Genomic DNA, 21,278 nt, shown 5'->3' with positions numbered 1-21,278 from the left:
ATTTATATTTTTGATTTATTTCAAATCTTGGATTTTTTAGGATGATGCTTCATCACCAGGAGATCTAGTAATAGCTGACGGAGGTAAAGTAAATTAAACTTCATATATGATCATTATTGTGAACGTATAGTATCCTATCATGCTGGGCTACATCATGGCTTGGCGCAGCCCTGCTTTAGGTGTAGTGCAGAACCTGAGACACTATCAATAATTGACTTGTTTCTTTGAGTTTGGTTGTTTTCTTTTAATATAGACGGTCAGATGATGGAAGGAGACAAAATTTATTGGCCCACTCAGTCTGCTTTAACAACACGTCTGCGACGCCTAATAACAGCCTACCAACGTACTAGTAAGAACAGGCAGGCCCAGCAAATCCAACCAACGTTTCCAGTTCAGGCCACTGTGATGCAGCCTCCATATGAAGAAGCTGCTCTAAATCCAAAAATTGCTGCCAAGATTGAAAGGCAACAAAGGTTGGTGCAAAATAAGTATTCCGTTTAAATGCATGAGCCTATAGGAACTCAAAAAGACTTCTTAAATTTTTTTAAAGCTGTCATCACTAATGATCACAGGTGATAATATTAAGAAAATTACTGAATGTCCAAACTTGATTGATTTTTTATTTCTTTTTATTGCCAATCCAGATGGACGAGAAGAGAAGAAGCTGATTTTTACAGGGTTGTATCCACATTTGGAGTGGTGTTTGATCCTGACGGGGGTCGATTTGACTGGACAAAATTTAGAGCCATGGCTAGGCTACATAAGAAAACTGATGAGAGTTTAGAGAAGTACTTGTATGCTTTTATGTCTATGTGCAGGAGAGTCTGTCGCCTTCCCTCAAAAGAAGGTATGTATCATAGGAAAATAGAGTACAGTATGTTTTAAAAAATATTTGAATCATGTAGTTGATACTGATCGTACAAAATATTGTTTGTTTCCTCTTTCCAAAAAGCTACAACTCTGTCTGCTTTCCAAAATTTTATTAGGGGAGAAGAAAAAGGGGAAAAGTCTAATGTGGAACATGAGGTTAATGTTTTGTGGGACTTGGCTGTTAACTGGTTAATGTCACTTGCTTCTAATCTGCGTTACAAGGTTTTGTTTGCCAGATACTCCCATTTGTTTTATTTTTATATAGAACTTGTAGACCCAACCATTTTTATCCAACCAATTACCGAGGAGCGTGCTTCTCGGACCTTATATCGCATTGAACTCTTGAGGAAGGTACGAGAACAGGCTCTCCGACATCCACAGCTGTTTGAACGCTTGAAACTTTGTCAGCCAAATCCAGACTTGCCAGTCTGGTGGGAGTGTGGGACTCATGACAGGGATTTACTTATTGGAGCTGCTAAACATGGGGTTAGCAGAACAGACTATCACATTCTTCGTGATCCTGAACTCTCATTTATGTCTGCCCAGAGGAACTACAGTCAGAATAAAGTGGCACTATCAAGAACTTCTACTCCACTTTTACATCAGTATCAGATGGCATTGTCTGCTTCTCCTCTTGCACCTCAGTCAAGATTGCCAGATACTAAAGGGAATGCTCTTGAGGATACAAAAGTTAAAAATGAAAACCTTAAAGAGGACCCTCAGTCGTCTGAAGGAGAATCTATGTCTACTGAGGAAACACGGACAATGATGAAATCTGAACCTCTGAGCCCAAAGAATGGCATGCCATTACAGACTACAGACCACAAACCTGGCGTGAAAACTGAAACTGACAGGCGTATGGTTGCAGCAAGGACAGAGCCCCTAACTCCAAACCCTGCTTCCAAAAAACAGAGAGTCAACAAAAGAGGGTCAGACTCTAGCTCTGATTCTGACTCTGATTCAGACAGATCATCCTGTTCTTCCAGGTCATCTTCATCATCCTCTTCCTCTTCCTCTTCTTGTTCACGCTCCCAATCAGGATCCAGCTCATCTTCATCCTCATCTTGTTCGTCAGCATCTTCCTCCTCTTCATCATCTTCATCTTCATCATCATCGTCATCGTCGTCGTCATCTGAAGAGAGTGACAGTGATGACGAAGAGGCACAAAAGCGAGGTAAGTGTCAAAAGTCTTATTACTACATCATAATTTTAAAACTAAAAATACTGAATATTGAAAGACATCTGAAAGGCATAGGAATAGGAGAATACATAGTAAAAACAAAAGCAAATATTCTGTATTTCCCATCACCTCCTATTAATGCCTCTGTCGATTCAAAGCATCATGTTGACTGATTCCATAGAGAGCTGTGTTCAGCATTTGACTCAGGTGTGGGAGGAAGGGATGAATTGCCAGGATTTCTGCAAAAATGTTTTTCTCCTCTTCTTCCCCATTTCTTTTCGTTCCTCCTATATTTAGGTTCTTTTGGTACTGCTTCTGTTTTTCCCTCCTCATTCATCCCTTGTCCCACATCACTACACCACTCTTAAGTATCTCTTGAAAACTCTCATTCCTGCAATCTGCCAAAGATCATTAAGAGTAATTTGAGGTACTGTCTCAGCACCCACCTATGGGCAATCTTGGTTACCAAACTTAGATATCTAGAGCAACAGGCCCTCCTTTTATAAAATCTCCCTTTTGTTTCTGTGCCTCCCTTTTGTTTCCCCTGCACACTATTTGTCTGTTCCTTTCCTCATCTTAAAGTATTTCCTAAAACAGCAAACTATCGTGTCATGTAGTACTTTCCCAACAGCAGAAAGAATTGTGACAACAAGGACCATATTCTGGCAAAGCATTAGCTCAAAGATTTTCATGACAGGAGTTACACAATGGGGGAGCATGATTCTCAATGTCTTGTACTCAGTTCAACAGTTTTACTGTTAAGAATATAACCCTCTGCTCTGTTTTCTGTGATGGAGAGAAAAATACATTAAAAGTGCTAATATTCAAGATCTGCTTTAAATTGGTTTCCAGTATGCGTACAATAAATGTTATATCATGGTGATCATTAACTTTCTGGCAGTAGAGTTGGGTTGTGTGGGTTAGGATTGGTTTCCCACCACGAATGGTAAGGTTTTAGGCTGCAACATCAAGGGTCAGTTGTGAGTAATTTGTTACTATGGGATATTAGCATATTATATAAGTGGGTGTTTGCTCATTCATTTATGCTTGTGTGACACAGTGCAACGTGTATTTGCATTCACTGACAAATTTTCAAGCATTTTTGCACAGATATTCAGGCTTCAAAACTATTCAGAAAATGTAAACGAGATTGTGGATTAGTGTAGGGCCTAGGAACACAGATAGAATTTTCAAAATCAGCTGTGTGGCTTGGGAGCACTAGTTCCATGGTGTTGTTTTTTTTCATTAGGATTTGTGTTCCTGTGTTATTTAGGTACCTTTGAAAATCTCATCCATAGCAAATCTATTGATACATTTCATATGGTAAAAATCTTGACTATAGTATGTATTTGGCTTAGCAACAAGTGAGGCCTAACAGTCAACTAGATGGCATGTCTCTGAGGCATTGTGACATCAGAAGTAAATCAGCTAGTCATCACTCTCCTCCTACAGTTCATTTGCATACTCAATTCCATTTGTCAAAATGAATCAGCAAGTGCAACTGGCAGTCAGAACTAAGACAGTTGGGGTGGCATGGGAGTTCAGGACTGGAATAGAGGGCTGTTCCAGATCAATGGTTCTCAAACTTATTTGATTGCATACCCTTTCTTTGTGTCTGTAGCAGTTTATCTCCCGCCGCAACCCCATCACTCTCTAGCCACTCAGCTCTGAAGGCAGAACAGAGAGCAGCAGCTGCTGGTCAGGTACCCAGCTCTGAAGGCAGCGCCGCCGCCAGCAGCAGTGGAGACGTAGGGTGGCATGGTATGATATTGCCATTCTTATTTCTCCGCTCTTGCTGGTGGCAGCGCTGTCTAGCAGGCATCCGCAGCTCTCTGGCCACCCAGCTCTGAATGATTGCAGTCAGGTTTTTTTTCCCCTACAGCTTCTCGTGCTCCCCCAGAATACATTTCGTGCTCTCCCAGTTTGAGAACCTCTGTTCTAAATCAGGAGCTATATTGGCTGAGTAGGAATGAGACGACATTTGCACTGTGACTCCCTCCACACTATGCCTTGCAAAAAGAAAAGGAGTACTTGTGGCACCTTAGAGACTAACCAGTTTATTTGAGCATAAGCTTTCATGAGCTACAGCTCACTTCATCGGATGCATACTGTGGAAAGTACAGAAGATCTTTTTATACACACAAACCATGAAAAAATGAGTGTTTACCACTACAAAAGGTTTTCTCTCCCCCCCACCCCACTCTCCTGCTGGTAATAGCTTATCTAAAGTGATCACTCCTACTTAAACCTGTTTTAGTAGAATCTCTCTGCCTTGACTGTCAAGGAGGGAGATGACCAAGGTAAACAACAGGTTAGTGTTAAGGTTTAAGGCTAAGGTTAGAATTACTGGCTGAGTAACCTCTGATGTTGCAATGCTCCTCTGCCTGCAGGACCAAATGGGCATTGTCAAGGGGAAGTTGTTGATAAGAAACTGATAAAACAAAGGAGAAGAGGAGGAGGAGGACTGGCTTAGACAGTGTAACACAATTTAGGTTTAGTGGCAGTATCCTGTAAAATTGCTGCAGGTTCTAGTAATACGGACGGTATTCCTGCCCTTTCCACCACCTGCCAGTTGAGCCTATGTAACCAATGATGTGTCCAACCCTCGAGGTGTAAAATGTCAGCTAGGGAATGTAAATCCGTCTGTCTGTCTTTCTGTTGCTGTTTAATTAGAAATTTCCATTTTAAAGATTTGGTAACTGCTGGAAGGTTCTCTTAACTTCAGTGCAATTCATTATGCACCATCTCTTTAATATGTACTTTTTTTTAATGTGTAATACACCATTCGTAGCACTTTTGAGCAGCTGTTCTATATATTGCACACTTGACAGATACTAGTATTTTAGACCAATCTGTTGCGTTCAAGCAGTTTTTGAGAGGACAATATTTGTAACAAATGCCTCGCTGTTTAGTGATTTTAATTTTGGTTACTAAACCATTGTTAATACTGCCATTATTTCTATAATCCCAGGATTTGCATGCTTAGCAACTGTCCTATTCTGCATGAAAACAATACTTCAGCTGACGGAAGGGATAGCCAAAACACTTCTACCTCCACCCTACCTACAGGGCTCTCTGGAGCAGTGGTTCTCAAAGCCGGTCCGCCACTTGTTCAGGAAAAGCCCCTGGCGGGCCGGACCGGTTAGTTTACCGGCTGCATCCGCAGGTTCGGCCGATCGCGGCACCCACTGGCTGCGGTTCACCGCTCCAGGCCAATGGGGGCCGCAGGAAGGGCGGCCAGCACGTCCCTTGGCTCGCGCCGCTTCCCACAGCCCCCATTGGCCTGGATCAGTGAACCGCGGCCAGTGGGAGCCACAATCGGCCGAACCTGCGGACGCGGCAGGTAAACAAACCGGTCCGGCCCGCCAGGGGCTTTCCCTGAACAAGCGGTGGACCAGCTTTGAGAACCACTGCTCTAGAGCAGTGTTCCTCTCAACCTTTTTGATACAAGGAACCTTTCTGCTGCCTTCCTAAACTATGTCAGGGAGATCTGAGTGACTGGCTCTGATCCACAGACTGTTCATTGAGAAATACTGCTCTAGAGGAAGAAAGTTTTCAGCAGGCCCTACGTATTGGACCTTCATGGAAGGGGCGGGGGGAATACTGGAAAAATGGGTTACATATCAGTTTGAAATAGAGAGGTGGTCCCAAGCATTCAAAATCCATTTCAGTTTTTGAAGTATTAATATTTGGGAGCTGAGATTTGACAAGCATGTTATGAGTTGCCTTTTGTTATCTAGGGCATTCTCACCTTTGTATTGTGACTGCTCGGTGCTGTGCCACAAGTAGATTCTGGGTGCAAAGCCAGTTTAGCCACTATGAGATGATATTCCCTTCAGTCTCCCTTGCACAGGGGGGTCGTCTGGTGGTGTGGAGCTAGGTTAGTCATTAACTGTGTTTAGAGAACGGAGATATTGCTGGGACTGCACTACACCCTGCTGATCCCAAGCTGCCTTATCAGTCTGTTGGTAGGTACTATTTACAATGTCCTTCAGACTGTGCTGAATTATGCTTGGGACCATCCTGATGCACATCTGGTCCAGGATCAGGGAGTAGCGGGGAAGGGCTCAGCACAGAGGCAAATTGTGGTCTTCTACCATAGAAACTTTTAATTTTTTGTCAAATAAGTGGTGGGTAGCATTTTTTATCAATATTTTATGATTAGAGTGATAATGGAAACACTTTTTTGTAGAAAGTGGAGTGTTGTGACACAAATGCTTTTTCTACAAAAATAAAAAACCACACACACTCTCACCCACCCATCCTCCGTAACTTAACCACACAATGCATAACTAAAATATATGGTATTAACTGATTTTAAGCAATGAAAGCAATTAAAATCTCCATCTTTCGCTCTCACTTATGTACGCAATTGTAATCTTGCATTTTTTGTTACACATAAGTTTGAGCCTTGCAGAATTATCTCACATTGCTCTTGCATCTGTACTCTTTCCTACGCAGCATTGGTTGTTAGTTTAAAAATATGTCTGGCCTTGCTACCAGGAAATTTATACTGTGCAAACACAGAGACATAATATCCCTGATTTTCTTCTTCTGTTGGAGATGATCTGGAAGAGGAAAGAAATAAAAAATGGAGGTTGGGATGTGTGGAAAATATGTGAGGGTCAGGGGAGAAGAAGAAACAGTGGAATGTTAGTTGAAAAGAAACTCAGAATTTAAAAATGAGTGTTTAAAATTGTAATATGATGTAGACATACCATATTAAAAAAATTTGGGGGAGGCAAATGGAGCCTTCTACACCCCATCTAATAAGTGAAATGGACCACATATAACAAGTAATATCTCCTCAATAGATTTACCACACTCTGGTGACAACCACTTTGCTTTCCATGCTTACTTTTCTATTTAAAAATGGAATTGATTTATTGTCTTGAAATCACATTTTGTTTCACTTCAAATTGAAATGTGTGTGTTCTAAAATGGTCACAAGGGATTTCATATCAGACTTTAGCAAGCAACCTGTTTTGAAATATCTGAATACTTCACATGTTAAGCTCTAGAAAAGAGAACAGGAATATAGTTATGTGCAGAGTAGTAGTAGTTCACAATTTACATGAAAGAGCTTCAGCACTCCTAATTTAAAAATCAGCGTTGCATATACCCAGAATAAAAATTTCATTTTTCGTTTTATATTCGTGTTCAAATTTTTCTTTCCAAATCTTTACATACTTTGTATGAGCATTCTAAAAAAACCCCTATGGTATATTTTTCTATACAGCTTCAAGTTATATGTAGTACTTTTATTTAGCAGAAGGAACCCCTCACATCAAAGCATATGACGAAGAGAGCGTAGCCTCTCTGAGCACCACACAAGATGAGACCCAGGACTGTTGCCAGTTGAACAACGGGACGCCAAATTCCAGCTATCTCTTGCAAGGTGGATACATGTTGGCTGCATCCTATTGGCCAAAGGTAAGTTTGTAATACCATTTTCAGGCTCAAATGTTATAGCTGGGTCATTTTTCTTGGGGTTAAAATAGACGAGTTAAAATAGTAAGCTGGGGGTGAATCCTGTTGTGACTATGCCGATATGATGTTTTGGGTTTCGAATCAGACCAGTCAGGTTTAGTCATTGCCTGGCCTGGAACTCTGGATGTCTTAAATGTTATGCTGCTGTGGCTTATAGCCCTGACATCAACAGCCAGCATGCAAGCATGCAGAGCACACTCTGGCTTCCACCTCCCAGTTACGTTTTGCAGGGTGACCCGAAGACCCTCCCTGTCCTGTATTTCCCCCAAAATGTCTGCCCTGTAGTGTCCAGCCCTCTCACTGACAACTTATAGAAGTTAAGTTTGCTGCACCCTTCAAGAGACAGTACCTGGCAGCTTATTACCTTAACTGGGGTTAACACACTGAGTTGGTGTATAGTACAAGTAAAACAAGTTTGTTAAACAAAAAAGTCTTATGTTTAAGAGATACCAAGTATAAGGAATAAAGATAGAAAAGGTTACAAGCAAACAAAAGTAAAAATACGCTTCTAAGATTAAAACTTACTTTCAACAAGTTGCAATATTTGCTTAAGCAGGTTTTTCATCTGTATTTAGTTCCTAGAGACTTCAAACTGCTTGGTTAAAGGATCCACTATTCTGTGATTTCAAGAGCTCTGGCCCCTTTAGTCTCTCATGTGAAGGAAGGCAAAAGCCAAGGAAGGCAAAATGGCTTTCTCTCTTTATATCTTTCCAAAGTTCAGTGGTGCTGCTTCAAGAGGCAGGAAGGCTTCGGGAAGTGGGGGGTGCACTCTCCATACCCCATCGAGATTAAGTGGTCATCTTTCCCCACTTGCTCTCCTGATGGCTTTGTTTACCATGCATGTAAATGTGCTTTTCTTTGTCTTTGGTCACACCTTGCTTAATTTACACCAGAAATACATTCAAGCAATGTGAAAACACACTCAGTTAAAGCTCAGGCGCAGCATCTGTAGTTTTCCTTAAAGATATCCCTGTTACTGAAATCTGCAGAGCAGCGACCTGGCACTTTTTATACACCTTCGCTAGGCACTGTGTACTGGGTGTGAACAACTGCATCTGATGCAAAACTACCCTGCCTAGAGAAGCAATGTATGTCATAGGATTCTAGGATTCCTTAGAGACACGGCTTGTGAATCACCAGAAGTGCACAACACATAGGGACAATCCCTGGAAGAAGGAGGATGGGTTACTCATCTTGTAGTAACAGGAGTTCTTTGAGATGTCTTTTCCCTATGTATAGTGCACTACCTGCCCTCTTTCCCCGCTTCCTGGTCTCCTACTGGGAACTGGTGGTAAAGAAGGAACTGAGATGGTGGCAGTCTGGCAATCCCACCCTTTATTCCTGTGATGTGGTACACAAGGAGAGGAGAGGCACATGGGTGGACCAGATGGACAGTGCTAGGTAAAAATGTATAGTTTTTGGAGTGCTTGCTCATGTCCATTCCATATTAGGTGTGTGTGCTCTCCACATGCACTGGTGCTGGAAGTTTTTCCCTTAGCAGTATCCGTAGAGGACCGGTTCTGGCACCCTGTGGAGTGGCACCTGCATGGCGTGGTATGAGGAGCGCTGCCGGCTCCCCCCACCCTGAATTCCTTCTTGCTGCCAGTCACTCTGCTGGAACTTCTGCTGCTTCGGCTAACTTCAGACCGCTGGTCCTCAATACCGTGGCGGAGTGTTATATCCTACAGTTTACTTCTACCCCCCCCTTACCCGGTCCCTCTTCAGGGACCCTTCTCACAAGAGTCTCCTCATGCAGGAGGTAAAGGGGTTGCTGCAATTGGGTGCGGTGGAAGAAGTTCCTCTCGACTACAGGAACAAGAGGTTGTATTCCCGGTACCACTTAATCCCAAAGGCCAAGGTCCGTCTGAGGTCCATCCTGGACATGAGGGACCTCAATAAGTATCTAAAGAAGCATGGTCTCCTTGGCTTCTATCATCCCCTCCCTGGATCCGGGAGACCTGCCCTTGACTAGAAGGACATGGACTTCCACATAGCAGTCTTTCAAGGTCACAGACGCTTCCTTGGTTTACAGTGGGCCCCCACCACTACCAGTTTGCGGTCCTCCCGTTCGGCTTGGCAACAGCACCCAGAGTGTTTACCAATTGCATGTCGGTGATGGCTGCTCACCTCAGATGTTGGGGTATCCAGATCTACTCATACCTTGATGACTGGCTAATCAAGGGCAACTCCATGTCTCAGTTCCAAGAGGATGATGTGGTGCTGCAAGCCATGTGCCGCCTACTGGTAAATGACAAAAAGTCTTTGTTCATTTGGAGCAGTGCTCAACTCAACCTGCGCCAGAGCGTTCCTGCCGTTAGAAAGGTTCCAGACGTTGATGGACCTCATCGCAGAGGTCTCTGCGTTCCCCCTGACTATGGCCAGGGTTTGCCTGCACCTGCTGGGTCACATGGCAGCATGCACATACATTGTCCACCATGCCAGGCTCTGGATGCGGCCCCTGCAGCAATGGCTGGCAATGGTCTATTCCCAGTCCAGAGATCACCTGGACAAGGTTGTTACCATTCGCCCTATGGTACTTGCCTCACTGTGATGGTGGACCGATCACACAATCTTCCTACAGGGGGTTCTGTTCAACACCCACCATCACTCCATTGAATTAGTATCGGACGCCTTGGATTTCGGCTAGGGTGCGCACCTTGTTGATCTCCAGACCCAGGATATGTGGTCCCCAGAGGAGATGATGTTACACATAAATGTCAAAGAACTCAGGGCAGTCCCCTTGGCATGCAGTCTTCCTACCTCACCTGTCGGGCAAGGTGGTGAGAGTCCTGACGGACAACACTGCCTCGATGTTCTACATCAACAGGCAAGGGAGAGCACGTTCATAGACTCTCTGCCAAGAAGCACTCCATCTTTGGGATTTCTGCATCAGCACCGAAATCCATCTGGAAGCTTGTCACCTCCCTGGTGTCAAGAACACGCTAGCAGATCACCCCAGCAGGGACTTCTCCTCTCACCATGAGTGGTTGCTCCACCCGGAGGTAGCCTGCATGATCTTTCAGAGGTGGGGAACTCCCCAAGTGGACCTGTTCGTCACCAGGCTAAACAGGAAATGCCACCGGTTTTGTTCACAGCAAGACCTGGGCAAAGACTCCCTCTCCGATTCCTTTCTCCTGTCGTGGTCAGGGAACCTGAAGTACGCATTCCCTGCAATTCCTCTCATCAGCAGGGTCCTGGCAAAGATCAAGAGAGACAAGGGACAAGTTATCATGGTCTCCCTGGCTTGGCCTCACCAGCACTGGTTTTGCACGCTCATGAACCTGGCAGCAGCCCCTCCCTGGCCCCTGCCCAACTGTTCCTGCCTGCTCTTTTTGTGAAAGGTCTCCTTCCTGGTGGCTTGAAGGGTCTCTGAAATCAGAGTGCTTACGTCAGAGCCACCCTACATGGTGTTCTATAAGGACAACGTTGAACTGCGACCGCACTCTGCCTTTTTACCCAAGGTAGTTTCGCAGTTTCACACTAATCAGGACATATTTTTACCAGTCCTCTTCCCAAAACCTCATAAATCTGATAAAGAGTGCAGGTTACACACTGTGGACAATAGGAAAGCACTAGCCTTTTATATAGAAAGAACTAAGTCATTCCGTAAGTCAACACAATTTTTCATCACAGTAGTGGACAGAACGAAAAGTCTACCTCTTTCTGCTCAGAGAATTTCCTCTTGGATCACCACCTGCATCAGGTTTTGTTATGAAGAGGCAAAGATACCACTGCTGATGATCATTACCGCCCATTCCACCAGAGCGCAGGCCTCGTTAGCATCCTTCCTGGCCCAGGTGCCAATTCAAGATATCTGCAGGGCCGCTACCTGGTCATCCATCCATACCTCCATACCCATTACACCCAGCAGGTCCAGGGCAATGCCAGCTTTGACAGAGGAGTGTTACAATTCGCATGGCCGTGAATTCCAAGCTCGCCTCCAGGGATACCACTTGTGAGTCACCTAGAATGGAATCGACATGAACAAGCACTCGAAGAAGAAAAAAGGTTACCTACCTCTCGTAACTGTTGTTCTTCAAGACGTGTTGCTCATGTCCATTCTATGACAGGCCCTCCTACCCCTCTGTTGGCAAGAGTTGCCGGCAAGAAGGAACTTACAGGGCATAGGGTTGGCGATGCCTCATATACTGGTGCATGAGTGCGGGACTCCAGAGGGTGCCAGTCAGCCCTACGGATACCACTAAGGCAAAAAATTCCAACAGTGGTGCACGTGGGCGCACGCATACCTAGAATGGAATGGACATGAGCAACACATCTCAAAGAACAACAGTTACGAGAGGTAGGTAACTGTTTTTTACTGCATGGTGAGTAAATCTATCCTTTTACATGTATTAGTGGCTTGTTCTCAACTGTACTAGTGGCAAACTATGAAGATTTTGTGATTTGTTAAAATGTATACTTAAAATATAAACTTTAATCCCAGTGATTAATATACTTTTGACAATTGCCTTCACAATGGAAAAGGATAGATATTATTTTAAAAATGAAAGATTAGATTAGCTTTGACACTTGACGTGAAAATCAGAAGATCCAAGAGGAATACTTTATGGGCGTCTAAAGCTAATCTTGTTTTCACAGTCCCCTGCTATGCTTATGGTTTGCAGAACATCTGGCTTATAAAATCACCACCTTCTTGGACATGCTAGTTGGATTTTAAGTAGATTCAACTTCATTTTTGAATTTTCTGGGATTTATATTTTATTCAGTAGTTCTAAAGTTATTTTAACATAATTTTGTAGAATGTAAGGGTCACTGGTGGTGTTCTAATTCTTCTACATGCTACTTTCCAAAGAATCTGTGTTCCCCTCTACAAAACTGTTTTAAATTATGTAGATAACTATAACACAGTCTTAGAGTAAAATTTCATTGTATTTGTTAAAGGCATGTAGTATATTATAAAAAAAATAGCTATTGGTTTCTCAATTTGCAGTGGTAAAGATCTCATTCACTGGAGGCAGGCATGGATTGCACTGAGGCTTGAAAATACGCAGCCAGATTGGAAGCTTCTGATGAAGGCATTGTTTTCAGAAGTCAAGCAGTTTAGGAGGGCCTGAAAGGGAACTTCATGACAAAGAAAGAGACAAAAAGGGTGGGGGAGCTCAGAAGAGAGAGATTACTATTAGTATCTGAAATTCAGGAGCTTTTAATCTCCACTACATTAACATCATGAATATTTTTCTTAAAAATAACTTTGGTTTCAATGTTCATGATTTTCAATTTTCAAGAGCATCACTTGAGCTCTTCTTAAATGGTCTAATTTTCATAGGGAAGGTGGAAGGCCCATTTAGAATGTGTCAAAATGAACACCCACAAATAGAGGCATAACAAAACAACTAATCATTTTTGAAAATGTAGGCCCTTGTTCTGAATGTGGTGGTGTAGAACACAATCAAGATTAGGAGAGAATTGTAAAGAGCATTTTATATGTTGGGCAGTTTATTTCTTGGACAAATATGTGTGCTCTAATGGTATCAGCAAACTTTATGGATTTTATTTTTATATTACATAGGTTCTAAAAGGGTCCCTTACATTTTATTTGGGGAATTCAGCATGTATTGCTTAAGGTCTAAGTACGTGCTTGACTTTTCAGTGGGACTGTTTGTGTGTTTAAAATTAAATATGTGCTTTGCCGGCTTGTGACCTAAGGTATTTGAATCAGGAGCGGAACAGATTCAAACATGACAACAGGAACTGTGAATAAGAGCATGCACATTTATTTTTATATTTGTGGCTGGTTATTATATTATTGTAGCATCTACATATGTTAGGTGATAGTCCCTGCCCCAAATGGTCATGGCCAAAAATCTGCATACACTTCTGCACTGTTTCATTTTACTATCCAGAGTATTCCCATTAAAATTAATGGGACTACTCATGTGAGTAAAGCGAAGCATGTGCTTAAGTATTTGCAGGAGCAGGACCAAAATAGACAAGATACACAAAGGGTAGAAGAAAGGAAGTACCATTGTCCACATTTTGCAAATGGTTATGTGAAGTATAGAGAGATTGTGATTTATCCAAAGCCACACAGGAAAATGTTGTAGAGCCAGGAATTGAACCCAAATCCTGAGTGCAAGTCCAGTGATTTAACCATAAGATTATCCTTACTCTTCTTTGTAGAAGAGTAGGGTTTGCATTCTGAATGGCATCATGTATAGATTTTATAAGCAGTTCCTTTGTAAAAAGTTTTCTCTTTTTTTCTAGGATCGAGTTATGATTAACCGACTAGACAGTATTTGTCAAACAGTGTTGAAAGGTAAATGGCCTTCGGCAAGAAGAAGCTATGACAGCAATACAGTAGCATCTTTCTACACAACCAAACTTCTGGACAGCCCGGGTGCAGCTGCAGACTACAGCGAACCTAGTGCACCAACTCCCCCAACTGCAGGTGTTAAGGAAGAACATGATCAGTCGCCACAGATGCCAAAGGTGAAGAAGCATGTACGAGAAAAGGAGTTTACAGTGAAAATCAATGACGTATGTTTATTTTTATTGCCCTAGGACCTGATTGCGATTGCGGTGTGCGGCATGCTTTACCTGCAAGTGGCTGCCTGCTCTCACTCTTACTTCCTTTGCACATTAGTTTACGGGTATTTGGATATGTTTCTTTTGGGCATTGGGCATTTTTAAATTTACATATCCTACTAGAGGGATCATCATTGAATGTATGTCCCTCTTTAAACTTCTGAAATCCTGCTGTTAAGATGCTTCCTCAAATGGTTTGTTTTATGCAGTTTCTAACAGTCTGGTTAGTTGCATAAATAATAGGTGTTTCCAGTGAGTTTGACTTTTTTTGAACATTTTAGCATGCCCTACTCAAATTAGCACTTTATAATTTCATGTGCTTCTAAAAAGGTTACAACTAAATCCTGTAGTTTCACATACATACTAGAGGTGTCTAAAATACCCATTTCCTGTGTTTGTAATTTGAGATTTGTTGGTAGTAAGTACAAATAGATGAGAACTCTGTTCTAGTAATTGGATTTGGGATTTGCATAGGATGAGATTAAGGAAGTAGATAGATGTTCAGTATCTGAATTTTTCAATTAAGATATTAATTTTTTCACAATTTGTATTCAGAAAGGTGGTCCTGTAAAATTTCTGGTTAGACTGGTTACTTTGAAGAAAAGCAAGGCTTGATTAAAGTCTTGTGTGATCTCATTTTCCCTCAACTCTTCTGTAATAGATGTGTTTTATGCGAGAATCCTGAACTATGAAGTAGTCATTTCTGTCTCAGAAGACAGTCTTCTAACCCTGGCATTTGTTTAACAGGAAGGTGGTTTGAAGTTGACTTTTCAGAAGCAGGGGTTTTCTCAAAAAAGGCTGTTTGAAAGTGAAGAAGGCACGTTAGGACAGCAGCAATACCTGGCTCGGCTTCGTGAGCTCCAGAATGCTTCAGAGACCAGCCTTGTCAATTTTCCAAAATCCTTACCAGAATCAGGTAAACATTATGATTTATTATAGTGTCAATTTACATAATGCTCCCTGGTCACAAGAATCTCTTTGACAGTGTACATTGTAGGGAAATAGACAAAGAGCCATTATACTTTGTCTGCCATTTTCTATCTGTGTTAATTTTCTGTGCTCTTTGTAATCTGTCTCCTGTGTCTGAGGCAATCAAACAGTCAAGTATATGAAAGTCATTAAGTTCCAGAGGTTAATTACACATTTTTTGTGGGGGGGAATTCCTTTTATACTTTTGAAATTTGTTACCTCTCCGTTTCATTGGATGCCTTCTAGTTCTTGTGATGGTGTCATGACTTCTTTGGTGCTACTATGGTCTCATTGTAGTAAACTCATATTTAGATTTTTCTATGGATATTTAGCCTAGTAATCTTCAGTAGCTTTATTTTATAAATAAGTATTCAGAAAATGTCTAAAAGGGATATTATTTACCCTGTACATTACAATAGCTTCTTAAGAACTTAATGTAATTGTGTTTGTGTGTGTGTATATATATAAAATTGTAACCCAGTAGACCATAATGACTCGTATAGAGACATAATCTCTCACATACACCTGAGTTATGCATGTGAGTAACATTTATGAAAAGTAATGTGTGTAAACATGAAGTAGACACAATGTTTAAGATGTTCATAATATTGACCAATTGTTTACACAGTTTTTTTAAAATCTAAGCTCAAGTTACAGCAATTCCAAAATATATCTTTCACTTAGAAAAATGTACACATTTTTCATTTATGTAAAATGGAAGCTTATTGAAATCATTTTGTTGAATACAAGCTACATAAAAATACAGAAGTAGAAACTTGGTATGTCAAGTTTCAACTTAAAACAGGATAATACATCTCACATCCTTAAGCCTATTAAACATGTATAACAGTGTTGTCAACTTATGCAATATTTTGGGTCTTTAAGTGTTCTCATTCATTTATTTTTTCTTCAATCTTGCAAATTTTTGCCCTCATCTAAAATGGCTCCCATATCCCATTACCATCTGGGTCTGAAGGCACATGCTTCCCTTAGCAAGGTGCATTGTATATCCATTTGACTTTTTCAGATGAAAGTGAGGCTGCCCTCAGCAAAGATAGATGCCATCCTATTGGTTTCCAATGGCTCTGAAGCCAGGCTACTCTCAGGGAAGATAGTGTCCCCTTAGTCACTCTGTGAGGGCTGGGCAAATATAGAGGTGTTAGGAATGGGACTGTAGGGACTATCAGGGAATGGAGTGGGTAAGGGAACTGGACAGGGCACTATGAATCAAAGGATTCTGAGAAGCAGAGTACAGATAGGATGGGATACTAGGGAATGTTGGGATCAGGAGGCCATCTGAGGGGTGGCAGCAGGATATAAAGGCAAAGTGAGAGGAGCTGAAAGAGTGCAGAGGAATGTGGTATGGAAGAGAAAGAGAATGTGATGGATAAGAAACTGTGAGGTAAGGTAACTGTGAGGGAAATATGAGTAGGGGTGAATGTAGGTGACAGTAGAATGTGGGGAAATGTGTGGAAAGAATGTGAGTGCAGCAGCTGCCTATCCTGTTCAGCTAAGGACTGGATAGAATAGAATTGCCACATGCCCCCCCATGAGGACAATAGAAGGTAAGTGGTGTTCCCTCTAATCAGTGAAAAAAGATGCTGCATTTTTGTGTATATTTAAGGTTGCATTTTGACCCTAAGATGATCACACATACAGTATGCATGGGGAGCTCCCCCTTAAAGGTGAAAAATCAAGACAGGTGAAAAACTGTGATTTAAAACAAAAAAAACTCAACCCCCCCATGTTTTTAAGTTACTCTTAAGACATTATTTTGGAAGATGGTGTAGTGTCTCATATGTTGAATGTTGAGCTTGTCAGTGCCTTGATGGAGATTCTTAAATGGGTACAACTTTTTAGGAATTTAAGTCCAAAACATGTTACCTTAAAATTGGTTCATTATGTTGGTGAGTGATATTTACATATAGAATACTGGTCTGAGAACACTTGCTTTCCTTTTTTGGGGGGACCAATTTGGGGGACCCTTCTCAAACTGTTGTCATCCCTGCCGGCTTTGGAGCGGTTGTCTGCTAAAAACACTGTTCTGAGCTAATCATGGTCAGTCTAACAGCACTGAATGATGTTGGTTCGCAAATAAAGAAATAAAATGCAGTAAGCACTGATGGCTTCTTCTGTAATAGAAAATTAAATTAAATCATTTGGAGTTAAAAAAAAATCTTTCCCTTGTACAATGGACATGGAAAAATAGTTGATCGTTTTAATTTTAATAGTACTAGCAGCTGCAACTATGATTTATTGATCCCTTTTGTTTTTTCTGTACTTGTTACAGGGTCTCTTTAGCAGTTTGATTTTTTGTTTATATGTGGGAATTATCTGTAAACTACTCTATTTCAAATTATGGAACTTTTTTATTGAATGTGTTCCTGATTATAAATGGAACACACCTTTGACTCATTAATGATATGCATTATTAATTTGATAGGTGCTTCCAATCAGTTAACAGTTAATGCTAATGGAGTGATGGTCGACAGCCAGCCTGTAGTCAAAAAGAGGAGAGGAAGGAGAAAGAATGTAGAAGGAGTTGACATCCTCTTTATAAATAGAAATAAACCACCTAATCATGTAAGTAAATCTGATTCTATATCCAAAATACAAGTTCAATTTTACTCTGAATTTCTTAATTGAGCATATTGTGCTGCGAACAAATAATTGCTAAACTTTAGCATTCAAATGATTTCATCTGGAATTACTCAGTATAAGCTTATAATTAAGGTCCTACTTAACTTGCAATATTGTGAAAATTGCAGATTCTGCAATTTTGACAGTGGGAGCCCTGGCTCCTTCCGTCAGCCCCAGGCAGCCAACAGCAGGAGCCACCACTCTCAGCCATGGATAGCCGAAAGTGGAAAATCGCACAAAAGTAATAATGGACTTCATTACTCCAAATAATAAGGTCCATTGTTACTTTTCTGCAATTTTCCATGACTTGTTCACAATTTTTTGATGATCATCCCGCAATTCAAGTATTACCTTACTTATAATCTTTTAAATGTGAGCTGGAAAGGATTTTTATTAAAAACAAACAAAAAGCCACATCTATGGTATTGCTTAATTACAATATGGAAAATTACATATAGATCTCTTTCAGAATGTAATTGGCTGTGTATTTAACTAAATTGGAGACCACCTACAAATTCTTTGTGACATTTGTTTTCCAATGTATTGCGTGTTTCTCAGAATATTTTATCTTTCTACAGGTTAGTCCAGGCATTAACACCTCGCAAGTTGCTCCAGTAATAAACCCAACACTTACTTATGCTCAGTCCCAAGGTCTACTTGATGAAGAAAGCCCAGTTCCTGTCATTAACCTGAAAGATGGAACAAGACTTGCAGGTGATGATGCACCAAAAAGGAAGGATTTAGAAAAATGGCTTAAGGAACATCCTGGTTATGTTGAAGATTTAGGAGCTTTTATTCCTGTGAGTATTCTTTTGAACTCTGCTTCAGCTAAATAGTGAGTCTCATTCTGCCTCTGCATATTGTATTTAAATTTGTAATATATACCACCTGGGATTCCTTATTCTCTTCTTTTTTCCCCCCTTCTTTATTTTCACTTGATTTGAAGCGGAAGTCTATGGGATGGTCTCTTAATTTCTATCTATCTTCTTCCCATCTCCATGCAATTTGTACACTAAGGCCAGCCCAGGAATATAGCATTTAATCACTAATAAAAAATAATCAATAGCAAGATGCATTATCTGTTGCCATTTTTTATGGAGACTAATCCATTTCAAATATTTCTTTAATGAAAATTAGGAAATATGTATTCATGTGATGTTTCATTACTTTTAAATGATACTGAAAATAGATGCGTGCATTCTCACAATTATGCAAGAAGAGTAAGTTAGTTACAGTGGAATAAATATCATAGGGACCTATATTTTAAATGCTTAGTAATGTCAAATGGATTTGCTATTCCCACCTTGATACCTCTGAGCTTGCAATCTACTGATCCATAAATCTGCACATAACAGACATTAATGGGATATTATCACATTTATGGGATTAAAACCAAAAATTTTCTGTTCTCTAAAAGTGTTTTAATATGAAGTAATATAGGATAAACTGGTATACCCAGAAGTAAAGTACTCCTGAAAATTGCAATTTTATAAATACAAAAGGGGAAGCAGGAAATGATGAGCTCGAAATGGAATTGTTTGTGTACCTTTTGTCTTGCACTGGGTGTATATAAATTTGGTTAAATTTTGGACTAAATTCTAATATTTCAGTTTAAGAATAATTTCAAATAACTATTAGAAGCTGAATAACTAAAAGGAGGCATCAGTATTCTCCAGCTACGTGTATCATAGACTCTCAGCCACTTTTTCTCCTCCTCCTCTTCTTCGTGACTGGTTCGTGTCAGGCCTGTCCATTCTGTCCTTGCACTGTTGGTAAACCTCTCAGGGTATTAGGAGGTTGAGGATGCTAAGTATATTAATACAATCTGTTGTAAATATTTCATTTTTATTCCAGTATCTTGTCTGTGCCCATTAAACAGTGTGTTTATTATCTATCTTAATGGTCAAGTCTTCAGAATGCTGATTGGTTGATAAATAATAAAAGTGCACCTTGATCATCTACATGCCCCTCAGGTGCAGACTCTTCACGCTAACAGGGACAGTCATATCTAACAAATTCTTCATCTTCCAAAGTTATGATCTTGACTAACTATGGGATTCTGTTATTGTAAATAATCCTGCTATATTAGAATAAATATGTAATACATGTTCTTCTATCGTTATTGTCGTAGCCACCAGTCTGCTCCAAATTTGACTTCAGCCAAATGCTGTTTCCAGTTTTTTTGGTCAAATAGTAAAATTAAGCAGTGAATACACTCATAAATTAAACATCTAATCTTATATAGTTTTTACGGTAATAGTTAAAAACAATGACTGTATGAGACATCAGAGGTAGTAAAAACTCTAGGAGGCAGGTGTGCCTCCTGTTGTGGTCCCTACACGCTGCTCTAGTGAAGTATGTGAACAATTTCCCCAGCACAGGAGTACCAGAGGTCCAATGTAAGTGTCACTATGTGATCTCTTGAGCAACTTCCAGCTGGAGGGGGCATGTCAAGTAGGTCGTTGAGAGTCCATAGTGGTGATCACTGCAGAGATTTTGGGCTGTCGTGCAGCCTATAGGCCATCTTGAGGAGTCTGCCATAAATTAGTACAGAACATACCATTCATCTTGAAGTGATCGTCTGAATGTATATTCCAGACATGGGTTTGCATGCGCCCGAGTACAGAATTTTTTGCAAGCATTGTTGGCCCTCATATGCTATGTAGTTCTCCTTGTACTCTGAACTGGGGGAGTAAAGCAGTGAGGGCCAGTACTTCTCCAGGTCCTTCTTACCACTGGATGGTCTGAGTTGAAATCTTTGATATCTTCAGCTCCTTTCTACTGTATCACTTCTGTAAATATATTGTAAATAGTTTTAGTATTTTTCTCATATAGTATAGTTAGCTATTTTCTGTTCCCCTCCACCCCTCTCAAGAAGGAATTTTTCCCCCCAAGAAGGCTGAGATTATGCCTGGGATTTTGAGGTTCAAAAACTGCATTTCCTGCCATTGCTCCATTTCTGTGAGTAGTGAACATCAATATTGTCTCTGCTGCCTGGGTAAGGCTCACTTCTTAGCCAAGTGCAGCATCTGCTGCTCCTTTCCCCCCAGAACTCATGAGGGTTGGGAACTGAGGCTTAGGAAACACCTAATGGAGAAGGCTATGAGACAACAATCAGATCCAGATCAGAGAGACCCCTCCACCCGCAATACATCAGTCTCCTCAAGCATAAGTTGGGAATGAAGGCTAAGGCTTTTGGAGGCTAAGACTTCTAAGCCACTTCCAATGAGAGTAAAGGGCAAAGGGACAAACTGTCTTCTCTGAGGACTGCTCTGAAGAGAAAGGAGCCCTCCCCAACCCTGTCAGAGTCAGAAGAGCCTTCACACACAGGCATCAAGGACTTAGGCCCGAGTAAATCTTCTCAGCAGGAGAAGATGGTGTGGAAGGGTAGAGATCCACTGATTCTAGCATTGGTTCCTATGGCGAAGGCTCAAGCCAAACAGCCTCTGATGCTCACATCGTCATCTAGAGCAGATATAGTGCCTAAAGCAACATGGTCCAGATGAGATCAGACTTCCACTGTAACCAGGGAAACTCCTGTTCCATTGGCTCCATCAGTGAACTCTCCCCACACCTCCTGACA

General features: G+C 41.1%; 1 protein-coding gene across 15 annotated transcripts in view; it reads left to right on the top strand.

Annotated features, from left to right (window-relative positions):
- CHD9 (chromodomain helicase DNA binding protein 9) overlaps nucleotides 1-21,278 on the top strand; it is a 188,792-nt gene that overhangs the window by 144,246 nt on the left and 23,268 nt on the right. For 10 of the 15 annotated variants that reach the window (XR_012154463.2, XM_073307627.2, XM_073307626.2 and 7 more), the window contains 9 exons: nucleotides 41-83; nucleotides 254-473; nucleotides 645-847; nucleotides 1,136-2,044; nucleotides 7,320-7,483; nucleotides 13,766-14,038; nucleotides 14,834-15,002; nucleotides 17,499-17,638; nucleotides 18,274-18,495. Coding sequence is in view for 14 of the 15 variants with exons in the window: in XM_073307627.2 (XP_073163728.1) it covers nucleotides 41-83; nucleotides 254-473; nucleotides 645-847; nucleotides 1,136-2,044; nucleotides 7,320-7,483; nucleotides 13,766-14,038; nucleotides 14,834-15,002; nucleotides 17,499-17,638; nucleotides 18,274-18,495 (2,343 nt within the window). In the remaining variant the exon portion in view is untranslated. The remainder of the gene's footprint in view (nucleotides 1-40; nucleotides 84-253; nucleotides 474-644; nucleotides 848-1,135; nucleotides 2,045-7,319; nucleotides 7,484-13,765; nucleotides 14,039-14,833; nucleotides 15,003-17,498; nucleotides 17,639-18,273; nucleotides 18,496-21,278) is intronic. The other 5 variants (XM_073307622.2, XM_073307629.2, XM_073307623.2 and 2 more) reach the window with 4 other exon arrangements.

The sequence above is a fragment of the Lepidochelys kempii genome, chromosome 12, assembly GCF_965140285.1.
Source record: "Lepidochelys kempii isolate rLepKem1 chromosome 12, rLepKem1.hap1, whole genome shotgun sequence".
Taxonomy (NCBI): domain Eukaryota; kingdom Metazoa; phylum Chordata; order Testudines; family Cheloniidae; genus Lepidochelys; species Lepidochelys kempii.
This window is presented reverse-complemented; position numbering and strand designations above follow the sequence as displayed.